At 40.5% G+C, this 17315-nt stretch overlaps 1 protein-coding gene across 1 annotated transcript in view; it reads right to left on the reverse strand.

Moving 5' to 3' along the window:
* Positions 1–17315, reverse strand: part of smox (spermine oxidase) — an 84019-nt gene that overhangs the window by 55552 nt on the left and 11152 nt on the right. Inside the window, exon 3 of the mRNA XM_080721833.1 lies at positions 8737–8963. Within this exon, the coding sequence (XP_080577959.1) occupies positions 8737–8963 (227 nt within the window). The remainder of the gene's footprint in view (positions 1–8736; positions 8964–17315) is intronic.

Genomic DNA, 17315 nt, shown 5'->3' on the forward strand with positions numbered 1-17315 from the left:
CGTGTAACAAGTTGCATGTCTTCAAACGAAACGAGTCATGACTTATGCCCGTTTGAAGTTTGACTTTTCAAACGCTTCGTATAGTGCCCCCCTTTGGCCGATTGGAATAAAATTGGTTTCAGTGATACTTTGACTAACCCTCCACATCTTTGCCAAATGCCATGAACGTGTAACTTTGCATGTATGATTTAGAGGCCGAAGAATAATTTGCATAAAACCGCAATATTGATTGAATTATTAAAAAATTATATTTCACTTTAAAAAAAATCTGGTTGATCAATCTGACCGTATTGGTCCAAAGTTCATGTGAAAAAAGTTTTGTGCACTTGACGCGAAAATCCCAGGAGGAGATAGATTTTTACTGTTTTTCATATAATTCCGAATTGTGGGAGACCTAAAGGTCAGAGGTCAAAAGTTAGAGGGTAAAAGTTGTTCGGCATGAGGAGACGCATAAGTGTATACAGGTTTCATGGCTGTATGTATAACACAGCATGAGCTATACCTGTTCAAAGTTCGCACTTTCGAAGGCTTCCTACAGCGCCACCATTTGGCCGATTGCTATAAAAAATAATAGCACACTTCGCCACTGTAAACTGAACACATTGATGTTTTTATTTTCATTTTCTCACTAAGTATGTAGGAGTAGAAAGGAACCGAAGTTTTGAGGAGAACTTGATATAGTATATAAATAAATAAATAAATAAATAATGACAATATCTAAAGTGTGCTCGCCTTATAGGCGAGCCCACAACTAGAAAAATATTGTTCCTTCGAAACAATTGTGGGCTCGCTTCAAGCCAGAAAACAATGGCTATAAAAGTACAAAATGTCAAGATCGCAGGCAGTGCTCTCTTTGACGTTACTGACGTCAAAGATTGGTCCATTTTTTTCCAAAAATGTATTGTGCAAAAGTTGACCCGCTGGTGGCGCTATAACAGGCCAATGTAAGAAGGGTGGTATCTGTTCCTTGACCTATTGGGAATGTGTTTGCAAGATTTCACGCACATTGCAGGCTGTGTTCATGATTTGAGGTGTTTTTGGCTTTGGCCACTTTATCGCTGCTTGCAGCTATATTCATTATTTTTTTTTGTGTGTGTGTGCACTTCATAGGCATATTAGATAAAGGTCCTTAGATTGTGTGTAGAATGTTTCATGCAAATTGCAAAAAAAAATCCTAACGGGTTTAAGCGTTTCACAAACTGCTCAAAATGATATAGCGCCCCCCTTTGGCCAATTGGGGTAAGATTGGTTTTAGTGATATTTGGACTAACACTCTACATCTTTGCCAAATGCCATGAACATGTTACTTTGCATGTATGATTTAGAGGCAGAAGAATAATTTGCATAAAACTGCAATATTCATTGAATTTATTTAAAAAAGCATGTTTCAATTTTAAAGAAATCCGATCTGACAGATCTTTAGATATCGGTCCAAAGTTCACGTAAAAAAAGTTTTGTGCACGTGGAGCGAAAATTCCAGAATAAAAGCGGGTTTACGCGTTTTACAAACTGCTCAAAATGGCGGAAAATCGAAGGGCGGAGCTTACTTAACAACGACACAGATGTCTTCCGCTTGAGTCAAAGCACGCGTGTAACAAGTTGCATGTCTTCAAACGAAACGAGTCATGACTTATGCCCGTTTGAAGTTTGAATTTTCAAACACTTCGTATAGCGCCCCCCTTTGGCCGATTGGAATAAAATTGGTTTCAGTGATACTTTGACTAACCCTCCACATCTTTGCCAAATGCCATGAACGTGTAACTTTGCATGTATGATTTAGAGGCCGAAGAATAATTTGCATAAAACCTCAATATTGATTGAATTATAAAAAAAAAATATTTCACTTTAAAAGAAATCCGCCGAGACTAGTTTGACCGTATTGGTCCAAAGTTCATGTGAAAAAAGTTTTGTACGCGTTATGCAAAAATCCCAGGAGGAGATAGATTTTTACTGTTTTTCATATAATTCAAAATTCTGGGGGATCTAAAGGTCAGAGGTCAAAAGTCAGAGCGTAAAAGTTGTTCGGCATGAGGAGACGCATACGTGTATACAGGTTTCATGGCTGGACCTCAAACACAGCATGAGCTATACCTGTTCAAAGTTCGCACTTTCGAAGGCTTCCTACAGCGCCACCATTTGGCCGATTGCTGTAAAAAGTAATAGCACACGTCGCCACAGTAAGCTGAATACATTGATGTTTTTATTTTCATTTTCTCACTAAGTATGTAGGAGTAGAAAGGAACCGAAGTTTTTTGATACTTGCACTGACTGCCTGCCTAGTATAGAAATAATGACAATATCTAAAGTGTGCTCGCCTTATAGGCGAGCCCACAACTAGAAAAATATTGTTCCTTCGAAACAATTGTGGGCTCGCTTCTAGCCAGAAAACAATGGCTATAAAAGTCCAAAATGTCAAGATCGCAGGCAGTGCTCTCTTTGACGTTACTGACGTCAAAGATTGGTCCATTTTGTTCCAAAAATGTGTTGTGCAAAAGTTGACCCGCTGGTGGCGCTATAACAGGCCAATGTGAGAAGGTTGGTATCTGTTCCTTGACCTATTGGGAATGTGCTTGCAAGATTTCACGCACATCCCAGGCTGTGTTCATGATTTGAGGTGTTTTTGGCTTTGGACACTTTATCGCTGCTTGCAGCTATATTTATTATTATTATTTTATAATTTTTTTGTGTGCATAGGCATGTTAGATAAAGGTCCTTAGATTGCGTGTAGAATGTTTCATGCAAATTACAAAAAAATCCTAGAATAAAAACGGGTTTAAGCGTTTTACAAACTGCTCAAAATTATATAGCGCCCCCCTTTGGCCATTTGGGGTAAGATTGGTTTCAGTGATATTTGAACTAACCCTCTACACTATTTTGTCATGAAAATGTGACTTTGCATGTATGTTTTAGAGGCAGAAGAATAATTTGCATAAAAATGCAATATTGTTTGAATTATTTAAAAAAGCATGTTTCAATGTTAAAGAAATCCGATCTGACAGATCTTTAGATATCGGTCCAAAGTTCACGTAAAAAAAGTTTTGTGCACGTGACGCGAAAATTCCAGAATAAAAGCGGGTTTACGCGTTTTACAAACTGCTCAAAATGGCGGAAAATCGAAGGGCGGAGCTTACTTAACAACGACACAGATGTCTTCCGCTTGAGTCAAAGCACGCGTGTAACAAGTTGCATGTCTTCGAACGAAACGAGTCATGACTTATGCCCGTTTGAAGTTTGAATTTTCAGACGCTTCGTATAGCGCCCCCCTTTGGCCGATTGGAATAAAATTGGTTTCAGTGATACTTTGACTAACCCTCCACATCTTTGCCAAATGCCATGAACGTGTAACTTTGCATGTATGATTTAGAGGCCGAAGAATAATTTGCATAAAACCGCACTATTGATTGAATTATTAAAAAATTATATTTCACTTTAAAAGAAATCCGCCGAGATTAGTTTGACCGCATTGGTCCAAAGTTCATGTGAAAAATGTTTTGTGCACTTGATGCGAAAATCCCAGGAGGAGATAGATTTTTACTGTTTTTCATATAATTCCGAATTGTGGGAGAACTAAAGGTCAGAGGTCAAAAGTTAGAGGGTAAAAGTTGTTCGGCATGAGGAGACGCATAAGTGTATACAGGTTTCATGGCTGTACCTCAAACACAGCATGAGCTATACCTGTTCAAAGATCGCACTTTCGAAGGCTTCCTACAGCGCCACCATTTGGCCGATTGCTGTAAAAAGTAATAGCACACTTCGCCACAGTAAACTGAACACATTGATGTTTTTATTTTCATTTTCTCACTAAGTATGTAGGAGTAGAAAGGAACCGAAGTTCCCGTCTACTATATGACTGCCTGATAGATAAATAAACTAGAAAAATATTGTTCCTTCGAAACAATTGTGGGCTCGCTTCAAGCCAGAAAACAATGGCTATAAAAGCACAAAATGTCAAGATCGCAGGCAGTGCTCTCTTTGACGTTACTGACGTCAAAGATTGGTCCATTTTGTTCCAAAAATGTGTTGTGCAAAAGTTGACCCGCTGGTGGCGCTATAACAGGCCAATGTGAGAAGGTTGGTATCTGTTCCTTGACCTATTGGGAATGTGCTTGCAAGATTTCACGCACATCCCAGGCTGTGTTCATGATTTGAGGTGTTTTTGGCTTTGGACACTTTATCGCTGCTTGCAGCTATATTTATTATTATTATTTTATAATTTTTTTGTGTGCACTTCATAGGCATGTTAGATAAAGGTCCTTAGATTGCGTGTAGAATGTTTCATGCAAATTGCAAAAAAAATCCTAGAATAAAAACGGGTTTAAGCGTTTTACAAACTGCTCAAAATTATATAGCGCCCCCCTTTGGCCATTTGGGGTAAGATTGGTTTCAGTGATATTTGAACTAACCCTCTACACTATTTTGTCATGAAAATGTGACTTTGCTTGTATGTTTTAGAGGCAGAAGAATAATTTGCATAAAAATGCAATATTGTTTGAATTATTTAAAAAAGCATGTTTCAATGTTAAAGAAATCCGATCTGACAGATCTTTAGATATCGGTCCAAAGTTCACGTAAAAAAAGTTTTGTGCACGTGACGCGAAAATTCCAGAATAAAAGCGGGTTTACGCGTTTTACAAACTGCTCAAAGTGGCGGAAAATCGAAGGGCGGAGCTTACTTAACAACGACACAGATGTCTTCCGCTTGAGTCAAAGCACGCGTGTAACAAGTTGCATGTCTTCAAACGAAACGAGTCATGACTTATGCCCGTTTGAAGTTTGAATTTTCAGACGCTTCGTATAGCGCCCCCCTTTGGCCGATTGGAATAAAATTGGTTTCAGTGATACCTTGACTAACCCTCTACATCTTTGCCAAATGCCATGAACGTGTAACTTTGCATGTATGATTTAGAGGCCGAAGAATAATTTGCATAAAACTGCAATATTTATTGAATTATTAAAAAATTATATTTCACTTTAAAAGAAATCCGCCGAGATTAGTTTGACCGTATTGGTCCAAAGTTCATGTGAAAAAAGTTTTGTGCGCGTATCGAAAAAAACCCAGGAGGAGATAGATTTTTACTGTTTTTCATATAATTCCGAATTGTGGGAGATCTAAAGGTCAGAGGTCAAAAGTCAGAGGCTAAAAGTTGTTCGGCATGAGGAGACGCATACGTGTATACAGGTTTCATGCCTGTACCTCAAACACAGCATGAGCTATACCTGTTCAAAGTTCGCACTTTCGAAGGCTTCCTACAGCGCCACCATTTGGCCGATTGCTGTAAAAAGTAATAGCACACTTCGCCACTGTAAACTGAACACATTGATGTTTTTATTTTCATTTTCTCACTAAGTATGTAGGAGTAGAAAGGAACCGAAGTTTTTTGATACTTGATATGCCTGCCTGATAGATAAATAAATAAATAAATAATGACAATATCTAAAGTGTGCTCGCCTTATAGGCGAGCCCACAATAAATAATGACAATATCTAAAGTGTGCTCGCCTTATAGGCGAGCCCACAACTAGAAAAATATTGTTCCTTCGAAACAATTGTGGGCTCGCTTCAAGCCAGAAAACAATGGCTATAAAAGTACAAAATGTCAAGATCGCAGGCAGTGCTCTCTTTGACGTTACTGACGTCAAAGATTGGTCCATTTTGTTCCAAAAATGTGTTGTGCAAAAGTTGACCCGCTGGTGGCGCTATAACAGGCCAATGTAAGAAGGGTGGTATCTGTTCCTTGACCTATTGGGAATGTGCTTGCAAGATTTCACGCACATTGCAGGCTGTGTTCATGATTTGAGGTGTTTTTGGCTTTGGCCACTTTATCGCTGCTTGCAGCTATATTCATTATTATTATTTTTTTGTGTGTGTGCACTTCATAGGCATATTAGATAAAGGTCCTTAGATTGTGTGTAGAATGTTTCATGCAAATTGCTAAAAAAAAAAATCCTAACGGGTTTAAGCGTTTCACAAACTGCTCAAAATGATATAGCGCCCCCCTTTGGCCAATTGGGGTAAGATTGGTTTTAGTGATATTTGGACTAACACTCTACATCTTTGCCAAATGCCATGAACATGTTACTTTGCATGTATGATTTAGAGGCAGAAGAATAATTTGCATAAAACTGCAATATTCATTGAATTTATTTAAAAAAGCATGTTTCAATTTTAAAGAAATCCGATCTGACAGATCTTTAGATATCGGTCCAAAGTTCACGTAAAAAAAGTTTTGTGCACGTGGAGCGAAAATTCCAGAATAAAAGCGGGTTTACGCGTTTTACAAACTGCTCAAAATGGCGGAAAATCGAAGGGCGGAGCTTACTTAACAACGACACAGATGTCTTCCGCTTGAGTCAAAGCACGCGTGTAACAAGTTGCATGTCTTCAAACGAAACGAGTCATGACTTATGCTCGTTTGAAGTTTGAATTTTCAAACGCTTCGTATAGCGCCCCCCTTTGGCCGATTGGAATAAAATTGGTTTCAGTGATACTTTGACTAACCCTCCACATCTTTGCCAAATGCCATGAACGTGTAACTTTGCATGTATGATTTAGAGGCCGAAGAATAATTTGCATAAAACCGCAATATTGATTGAATTATTAAAAAAATATATTTCACTTTAAAAGAAATCTGGTTGATCAATCTGACCGTATTGGTCCAAAGTTCATGTGAAAAAAGTTTTGTGCACTTGACGCGAAAATCCCAGGAGGAGATAGATTTTTACTGTTTTTCATATAATTCCGAATTGTGGGAGACCTAAAGGTCAGAGGTCAAAAGTTAGAGGGTAAAAGTTGTTCGGCATGAGGAGACGCATAAGTGTATACAGGTTTCATGGCTGTATGTATAACACAGCATGAGCTATACCTGTTCAAAGATCGCACTTTCGAAGGCTTCCTACAGCGCCACCATTTGGCCGATTGCTGTATAAAGTAATAGCACACGTCGCCACTGTAAGCTGAACACATTGATGTTTTTATTTTCATTTTCTCACTAAGTATGTAGGAGTAGAAAGGAACCGAAAATCCCGTCTACTTACTAGATAAATAAATAAATAAATAATGACAATATCTAAAGTGTGCTCGCCAGGTACTGGCGAGCCCACAATAATATTTGAGCAAACTTGTTGTTTTTATGGATTTATCAAATGGAACAATGAGCCCTTTCTTGAACTGCACAGGCTTTCAACTTGTGTATAGTGAGGATCAGTGATCAAATCAATGCTTAGTATTAATCTGCTCTTGGGTCGATCTAAAACAGGAACCACATAAACACTGAAAACAAATAAGTGCGGGTTTGACAACCTCAATCACAATCTGTTTACTGGCCAAGTATGTAATGACTTGCATTTCTCTCAAACACAGATGTTATATACAGTGAGTTAAGAGAAAAAGTATACTTTTTCCCCTACTGCGTCAGGGGGGGGGGGGGACGCTTTGGGTATGCCTACTGTTTCAAGTGGGGGACGCTTTGGGTAAGCCCAGTGGTCTAAGAAGGGTTAGAGTTAGGCATAGTTTAGTTGGTCGGACACGTTACCTCCACGTTGCGTTAGAATCCTCCGCGTTGCGTTAGAATCCACGTTGTCAAAGATAAAAGCACAAGTGGCTTTGTCAGCCAGGATTGCTAGCTCAGTCGGTAGGGCAGCATGGCTCATGATCACAGAGGCGGTGGTTCGTGTCCCACTGACGATAGATACATGTTCGAGTAAACATGTGTCGGCGCATGCGCACTAAGACTCTCCGTTCACGTCTGACAGGGTGACGCTGAAAGCGAGTCGGAAATGCGCCGGGGGGGTTGAACATTGACATGGAAGCGGCTATCTTTGGAGTGGATCATCACAAATGGAGTGGACAGGGATTATTTTCCAACTCCAGGACACCCTCCAGTGCATCTTTTGATGCTGAATATTCTATGGTTTTTCAAAGGTTAGTGAAAAACTCTCAGAAAGCGTGAAACGACAAGCATGGAACGTCATAAGTTGAAAAACAATGTTGGGAGTCAACCAGTTAAGTGTAATCTCTGAGTAATTTCCCATAACCTTGTTTGGTTAACTTAGCAGCATATTTGAATCGGAAACACATGACACCTTCATATGTGCTTCTGGTTCAAATATGCTACTGTATATGTCACTGCACACAATACATTGTACACAGGTGCAAGCAAATATAGATTTTCTTTTTTAATTGAGTGGACATGTGTCACTTGAGCCTGTGTGTGTGTGTGTGTGTGTGTGTGTGTGTGTGTGTGTGTGTGTGCGTGCGTGCGTGCGTGCGTGCGTGCGTGCGTGCGTGCGTGCGTGCGTGCGTGTTTGAACACAGGTGCATGCAAATGAAAATGCCTTGGAATTGAGTAGGTAGGTGTATATCATGAGGCTATGTGTATGTGTTGTGCATACATACAGTATGTTTTTGGACAGAGACCTTGTATCTTATTATTTTATATTTTATGTTTTTAATAAATGAATAATAAATGTAATAAATGAATGCCCTAACAGCACGTTTTTACATACAGTACCGTACAGCAGTGGTTATCAAAGTGGTTTCCAGGGACCCTGTTGGTTTCTCTAGGGGGTTCTAAATTGACCCACGTAACTCTGGCAGTGTACAAATGGAACCAAATGAACCCTAACAGGTCCATTTGGTTCCATTTGTACACTGTCATGAGTACGAGGGAGACCTTGAAATGTCATAGTTTGACAAACACTGCCGTAAAGTATACTGAATGTGTGTTCAGTTCCTCACCTCATTGTATAGGTCACTGAATTCCTCCACCAGGTGTTTGGGGATCCTCTTCCCACTGCTGGTCTGGTAGTGGGCCACGCCAGTCTTGGTGTACAGGCTGATGCGTCCCACGCTCCGCTCCCCGTCCGTGGTGTCCTCCAGCAGCCTGTTGTCCTCCGCCAGGTGATACACCGGGTTCCCGTTGGCTCCATGGATCCAGGTGGCTCCGAGCTCCAAAGTCGCTTTTCCTGTACGAGGCACAATGACATTGGACAGGAAGGTTGGATTAGGATAGGGTAGCTCAGGGGTCTTCAACGTTTTCAGGCAGGGACCCCCTCTACATGTTGTATAAAACTGTGTTGCAGATTTTCATCGATTTCATAGGTAGATTCATAGACTTGTTCGACAGTACTGTCATCAGTCGATGTTGGATTCATGTTAATGTGTTTTTTCACTCAGACATTTAATCACTTCAATTGTTGATGCTTTGTAAACTTGACCTATCACCCGGTACTTGGTTTGCTCTTTTTTTTTTTACCTCCACACCCAACCTATTTGCCAAAAATAGTCGATCTACAAGCTCTCAACGCCTCGCCGCTGCAAGGTGTTGAGAGCTTGTAGATCTGCTAGTTTAGGCCAAAGTTCTCCTTAGAATAGGGATGCGAGGGTTCAAGTTGTTAATCTAAAATAATTATCCTATCACTCAAAGATTTGGCGGCCCCCCTGTAGTAACTCTGAGGACCCCCTAGGGGTCCCGGACCCCCTGTTGAAGACCCCTGGGTTAGCCTATAATATATTATATCAACTTCAAGAAAGCAGAGTCGTTTTGCAACAGGCTTAAATTGTCTCAGTTGCTGGCAAGACTCTTATGGTATGTTTGTTTGTGTGTCTCTCTGTGTCTTTGTGTGTGGCCATACAGTAGGATATACAGTATATCCCTCTGCCTGCCATGAGCTCATCAATGTTCACATTTGAGCCTGAGTCTTCACCCCTCATTGCCAGATTGTTGTACAGTACAGCCTCCTGATGCTTCTCGCCAGTTAATTCCTAGTGAATTGTTCTTGATGACCTGTAGTGTTTTCTCAGTGTTACCTATTACTTGTTTTTGCCTGCACGATCATTTTGATCTCCATCTTCTCCATTGCCTGCCTGCCTGTCTGCCTGCCTTCTGGCAGACTCATGTCTGATTTTGGGTCTACCAGTTTTGCAATTGTGACGTATGTAATGTGTTTAATTGGGCTCTTTGGCTGAGACTTGTAAAGCCAGTCAATCAGCCTTTTTAATTACCGAAAGCATGTGATTATGGCAAAATGTGGATCTGGAGACATAAGTAGCTGGAACTACCAGTAGAAGCAGTTTCAGTACTTTGCCGGGTGTTTATGTCTTATCAGTCTGTTGACAGATATTGTCAACTCGATAGCATCACAACAAGTGCAAGATGCAGTAATACTAAGATGAGAGCCAAGTTTAAAGATGGGTGTGGTCCAATATTAAAGGTCCACTCAACCGAAAATCATGTTTTTGAGTGGTTGAGTGTTTATTTTTTGCACTCTTATATCTAGTATTAGTATGGATTTTTACCACCAAAGCCTTTAAGATCAAAACCCTCTGAACGCTGGTGTAACATACTGTAAGGCACACAACTCAATTGGGGTGCAACATCACTCAAAGATATACATTATGCATGTATTTAGTCAGCCTCTGATTGAACAAGAGACCAGCGTGGGACAGACAAACAGGAATTAAACAAATCTACATATGTGTGTGAAACAGTGTTAATGCGGCTGCTTCCTCGCACACCAGCTTGTGTGTGTGGCTGTGTGTACACACAACATACGTGAGAAGTGTTGCTCAGAGTATACTGTATATGTCCTCTGGTAGTCTACTAGGCAGAGACAAGAAAAGGGACACAAAACCTTTATTAGGACTGCACAACGCGTGTGTGGACCAGAGAGACAAGAAACGTAGAATGCACGGCACTGAAAAATGAGCATTGAACCCCTTTCAGATATTCAGAATGGCTATGTAGTCTATAATCCTAGATATGAATTCTGTTCATATCTGCTGAGATCTGTGTGAAGGCTTTTACAGCACTGTCAACGATCGAGCGTTCCAATGGCATATAGGAGGGGTGGACGGCGTCGCTGCAAGACTGGAGGTTACGTACATAATCATGGCTTTCTTAGTTTAGGAGAAATGCACTCCTATATGCGTTATCGCGCCATATAGGAGTGCATTTGGAGTATATATGACAGAAAACCTGAATGGAATTATTTAATTAGAATTATTCTAATAAATCATGGAATTATTGGACTCTTGCATATGGTATGCTGTGTTAGCATTATGTAAAATGGATCCCTTCAACTTTAATGCCCACTGCGAGATCATCATGACACGAATTCAAAAGAGCACTTACATAAGTTTACGGTGAATGAAACAGCAAGATACAAAAACAAAATGTGCTCACTGCTTAGTTGCAATACAGAGGCTGGTGTGATGGGTTGATAAGACTGTCAAAGGAAAGTCAATTCAATCAACACCCCAGTTAAAACCTACATACAGTATGAATGGTGTCAGATTCATAGTTTTCCCTGAGGACAACGGACCAACCCAGTGTCAGTATTGACGTGTCTTTTGAGATTAATTTATATAAGACAGGCTGAGGCATCTTGAGGCCAAAGAGGAAGGTGGCACTATGAACATATACAGTATGCCTATCAATATGCAATGTGTGTATGAACAAATATGTACATAAATGACACAAACTGAAACATGAAACACGAAGGTTTACACCATCCTTCAGGCTCCCAGGCTCCAGCTAGAGCTGGTAAATATATAGAAACCGATATTTAGAACCAACAACTGACTTATAACCGAATAATCGAGAGGCATTAAGGTTTGTTATATTATTATTATTTTTTAATTTCTTATATGTCAATGAATCAACATGGACAAATTTGAATAGATATTTTATAATTAACTAAATTGATGTGATGAACCGCTTAACCCTGTATTATACAGTATTTAATTGTGCAATGGTAGTGTACAAAAATAGCTAAAATAGCCTATCTAGAAGCTTGATGTGAGCTAGTGAATTTATATGTTTTAACTCATTGATCCTAGTCGCAGAAAAAGTTTGAAATAATCGTAATATTGATTTGAAGTCATATGGCCCTGCCCTACTCCCAGGGTGCTGCACACCTCATGAAGTCAGAGTTCATCTCTTATAGACTATTAAGGCACTTTGTTCCATAGAAAACAGAGACATAAAACGCTGACTAATGTCATTTCAGATTTTAGCTATATATATATACCGTATATATATATATATATATATATATATATATATATATATATAGATAGATAGATAGATAGATAGATAGATAGATAGATAGATAGATAGATAGATAGATAGATAGATAGATATACTGTATAGCAACATAAGAAGTTTTTCATAAAACTCTTTTAGAACAGTGGTTCTTAAAAATAGCAGATATACAAGCTCACAGCGTGCCATGCTGTGAGCCTGTACATCTGCTATTTAAATAATAATAATAATAATAATTAAACACTAATCTTCTCTTCTGGGGTCCTTGGCACAAAATATACATATCATTTTGGGGGTCCAATGATTTAGAGGGCATTTGTGGGTCCAATAACTATACATTTATTGTTTGATTGCTACTGTATGAAAATAGTAATGGATAATGAAAAGCCAGGGGATCACTCAACATTCATTATTCCTCAGTAATGAATGTATCACTGTTCATTATCCCCGACTTAATATAGAAATGAATTATTTGACTTGAACAACAAATGTTTTTTTATTGATTTAAAAAGGATTTAATTGTTTTCAGTAAAGGAATAGAGGGTATGCGCATGCTTAAAGTGAATGGCAAATTGAGTGGCAAATCGAGTGGCAAAGTGAGCGGCAAAGTGAGCTTAACGTTGTTTAACATTGTTTAATACAATCAGATAGGACTTTACTTTTTGGATGTATGGGGTTTCAAGGCCAGAAAGTAGTTTTTTGGCACTCAGTAGGCGTTTCTGCGTAACTTCCTGGTACGATGATGATGTCACGCGCATACCCTCTATAGTCTATTTCATTACGCAAATGAGGTTTGTCCTGCGCAACATGGCTGGCTTGCAAAACTATAAAATTCAGTTACTGCCTTTTTCTCGCAAACAAATGTTTTCAGGAACACACTTTAGCTGTAAAATGATATAATTGTTACTTATGAATGAATGCCTGAAAGTACTTCCATAGCAACAGTCTGTTATTCCTAGCAGTGGCTATTGAGAACTTGAAATAACAGTGTCATGAATCATGATTGACTATTAAGAATCAAGCATTCACCCGAGTCATGTAATAAGCTAAAATAACAAGAGAGCTTAAAGGAGTAGTTCACCCCCAAAATGACTTTTTTTCTATTGATTACTCAGGCCATGGAGAGTAGAGTTCAATAATATTTTTTGGTTTTTGTCACATTCCTAAGACAAAATTTTGATTCGAGTAAATTTACCCCCATTGATTCCGGATGGTGACCCGTTTCGAAACGGGTCACCATCCGGAATCAATGGGGGTAAATTTATTGTTATCACATTTTTGTCTTAAGAATGTGACAAAAACCAAAAAATATTATTGAACTCTACTCTCCATGGCCTGAGTAATCAATAGAAAAAAAGTCATTTTGGGGGTGAACTACTCCTTTAAGGCACTGTTTCTCAAAGTGGGGTTCAGGGACCCCCAATGGCCATTGAGGAGGTTCCAATGGGCCCCCAGCCCCCCACCTCCCCAGCAAAATGAGGAACAGTTTAAACTCCTAAGCTTTATTTTATTGTGTGGCTATTAAAAAAAATGCCAATCTACAAACTCGCAGTATATCATGATGTGACGCGTTGTTAAGTTGTAGATTAGCTATTTTGAAAACGGTCCCTGCATGGCACAAAGTAATTTGCCATTGGCGTAAGCCAGGGTTCCCCAATAGGCGGCCCGCGGGCTATTTGCGGCCCGCGGGGTGCTACTGTCTGGCCCCCACCAACCCCAGTAATAATGGTGGTATAAGAGCAGCCACAACACTAGTATATCGTCGTTGTCGGGTGGAAACCTTGAATCTCCAAATTTGTATGTTCTTTCGCAAAGTAAAGCCCTGCTTCATCATACAAGGCCGTCGCACAAAAGTAGTGAAAACAGCAGATTGTAGATCGGCTGTTTTCACAAGTTTATCTATAAATGCGAGAAGTCTCTGCGTGTCTGTAATCCGCGTATCTCGAGAACCGTTCGTCCCACCGGCTTCAGATTCGGCACGCGCGTTCCCCGCCGCGACACGGAGTGCAGTGCCAGGCCTCGACCCGACCCGACGCGCGGTTTTCCCGAACCGGCGCGAAACGTTCGGAATCTCCTTATGCGGGCTGATTGTTGACATCAGGCTGTTCCGGAGGAAATCGGCGCAAGCGCTGACTCATTGTGACATCACTTCATAAAAGGCTCTGACATCACGTACGCCACATGAGTCAACAAAAAATCTCTGTGAGTGAGTGTGTATGTATGTAACCCGCGTATCTCGAGAACCGTTCGTCCCACCGGCACACGCGTTTTCCATATATGGGAATAAAATGAATGCCTGTATGCGGAGCTGATGTCTGACATCAGAGTTTTCCGCAACCGGTACTGTGTGTGCAGAGATCTTCATATATGGGCATAAGTGGACAAAGACAAACAGATGGTCAAAACGGGTCCTATGACAACAGGTATATTGGGGTTTGCATTAAAGGGTGGGGCATTCATGGGGTTTGCATTAAAGGGTGGGGCATTCATTCCCTATTTCAAATTCGGCACGCGCGTTCCCCACCGCAGCAGGTAGTGCAGTGCTCGGCCTCGACCCGACCAGATAACGATTTTCTGGAACCAGCACGAAAGGTTCGGATTCTGATTCTGACATCAGGATTTTCCGGAACTGGCACTGTGTCTGCATAGATCCCCATATATGGGCATAAAATGGATGCAGACAGATAGATACAGATATCTCCATATATGGGCATAAATGGACACAGGCAAACAGATGGTCAAAGATCTCCATATATGGGCATAAAGTGGACGCAGACAGACAGATACAGATATCTCCATATATGGGCATAAATGGACACAGGCAAACAGATGGTCAAAACGGGTCCTATGACAACAGGTATAATGGGGTTTGCATTACGTTTGTCTCCTCCTCCATCTGTTTGTCTGTGTCCCTTTATTCCATGGGCATAAAAGGACACAGGCAAACATATGGTCAAAACGGCTCTTATGACAACAGGTATAATGGGGTTTGCATTAAAGGGTGGGGCATTCATTCCCTATTTAATCCAGTATCTGGCTTAAAGTCCTGTTCGCAATTTGGTGTTAGGGGAGTTTCTCACCTGAACTGAGTCAGTGGGTCCCTAGACATTAAAAATCACAGAGGTGCTCGTCCGCCATAGTGCCAGGAATGGCGCAATGGCCAAATCAAATATGGCTGCCATAGGCTATGATGAATATCCAACTTTTCTGTTTCTGGGTGTATATGCACATGTAATACCTCTATTTGGACTAATTGTGGTGTGGGGAATTCATTTCTGATATTGTTTTGACCATTTTGGGCGATTTGGACCTCAAAAGGTCATGGTCAAGGTCATTTTGCTATTCCGAAGACCGTGGGCCATAACTTGGCCATTGTTAGGAGTAAAAACAGGTGCAGTAGGTCTAAATCAACTAATGCTGACATGTATAATTCATTTCTGACATTGTTTTGACCATTAAGGATCATCTTGTCTTTGAAATATCAATGTCAATGCCATTTTTCAAAAACGATTTTGTTCATTACTTGCACTTTTATAGTATTTTGTGTAAGTTTGTTACTATTTTATAGTAAGTTTGTTTTGTTTATAACAAAAGACATACTAGTGAGAAATACAACAAGTAAGCATCCACATTTAACTTTAAATTGGGGTTTAAATGGGTGTTTAAATGAGCAAATAAGACTATTTACGAATAAAAGTGACAAATAAAATTACACAACAAAATCACACACACAATTAAATAACAATTTCCCTCAAAGTGCACCATATTGGGATTGTGTGCATGCAAGTTAGTATGAGGTGTTTTTACAGGATTGATTTGGCATTGTTCCATGGCAAAATATGATGCACAGAACTCCATCAGTGTCGAGTGTCTTGCTTCAGACATGGCAGGAGTGTACTAAAGTCAAAGTGCTCCTTCCATCCATCAGAGCTTGACATTGACTTTTTGAGGCAGTTGTCCTTTGGACAAGTATATTTCCCATTCACTTGTCCGGAGACAAAAGTCACTTGTCCGGATAAAAATTTCATACATTGAAATAATAACAAAAGGACGGCTAATGACCCCCCTTGCTCCCTCCACTCCATAGTATGGGCACTTGTCCCGGACAACAGGACAAGCCTTTATGTCATGCCCTGTTCCATGTTCCATTGGTTCTAGTCTTTCCTCAGGTTCCTTGGCTGTTCAAGCAGGTGGCAAGAAATGCGCTAGAAAGGTGCCTTGTTGGTCTCAGCAGTTGTACTTCTCTGCTACCAATACTGTGTCTTGTTCTGTCAAGGTCTTTGCCTCTCCAAAGTTTGTTAGACATTGTACTCGGTCAGAAGCCATAACTACATGTTTAATCCTCACCTGGCCCATGCAGTCATCTCCTGTCTCCAAGGCATATGTGCCTTGATCACTTTCTTGGCTAGTGGTGCTCCAAGATGAGACTGCTTGATGCAGTGCAAGTGAGTCTCACCAGTGCCATACTGCTGCCAGATCTCCTTCATCCCCAGTGCTTGGAAATATGGGGTGTAGTATAGCAGTAATGTGAAGGAGACAACAACTCTCTGGGGTCCGCTCATAGTTCCGACATCCCATTATTCTGACCATTAGGTTAGTGAAGGTTAGGGATAGGCTTAGTTATAATGGAGGCTGTACATGCACCAGGTGTCAGCCTCCTTAATCCTATTCAAGATGTCTGGGATCTCTTCTCCACTAGCGACATCATCAACAGAGACAACAGAGCTGATAATGGTAAATGGACTGCATTTACAGTATATAGCGCTCTTCTCCAAAGCGCTGTACAATGTATTTCACATTCACCCATTAACACACACATTCACACATACATTCACACCAAGAAACAATGCAAGGTGCTCATCGGGAGCAGTTAGGGGTTCAGTGTCTTGCTTAAGCACACTTCGACAAATAAGCAGGAGGAGACATAAATCGACCCTGGAACCTTCAGATTCCAAGGCAGCCGTTCTACCTACATCGCCACAAGCTTGAATGGCCACCATATTCCGAACACACAGCTGGAGAGCTGTTTGTTCACCTCAGACACCCAGAATGTATAAAGTTGATGAGGGATGGGTGCGTCTATCGACTCTGTTATCTCTGATGATGATGAGTGGCTCCCTGCAAAAGGGGCTGGATGTGAAGAGATCCCAAAGATTGAACTAGATTGAGGAGGCTGTCACCAAGCTGCTGGTACATGTGGAGTCAACTGGCCCTATTATAACTAAACCTACCCATAACCCTAACCTAATGAAGGGAATAATGGGTCGGCAGG

This window comes from Nannobrachium achirus (assembly GCF_963921795.1).
Source record: "Nannobrachium achirus genome assembly, chromosome: 3".
In the NCBI taxonomy this organism is placed as follows: domain Eukaryota; kingdom Metazoa; phylum Chordata; class Actinopteri; order Myctophiformes; family Myctophidae; genus Nannobrachium; species Nannobrachium achirus.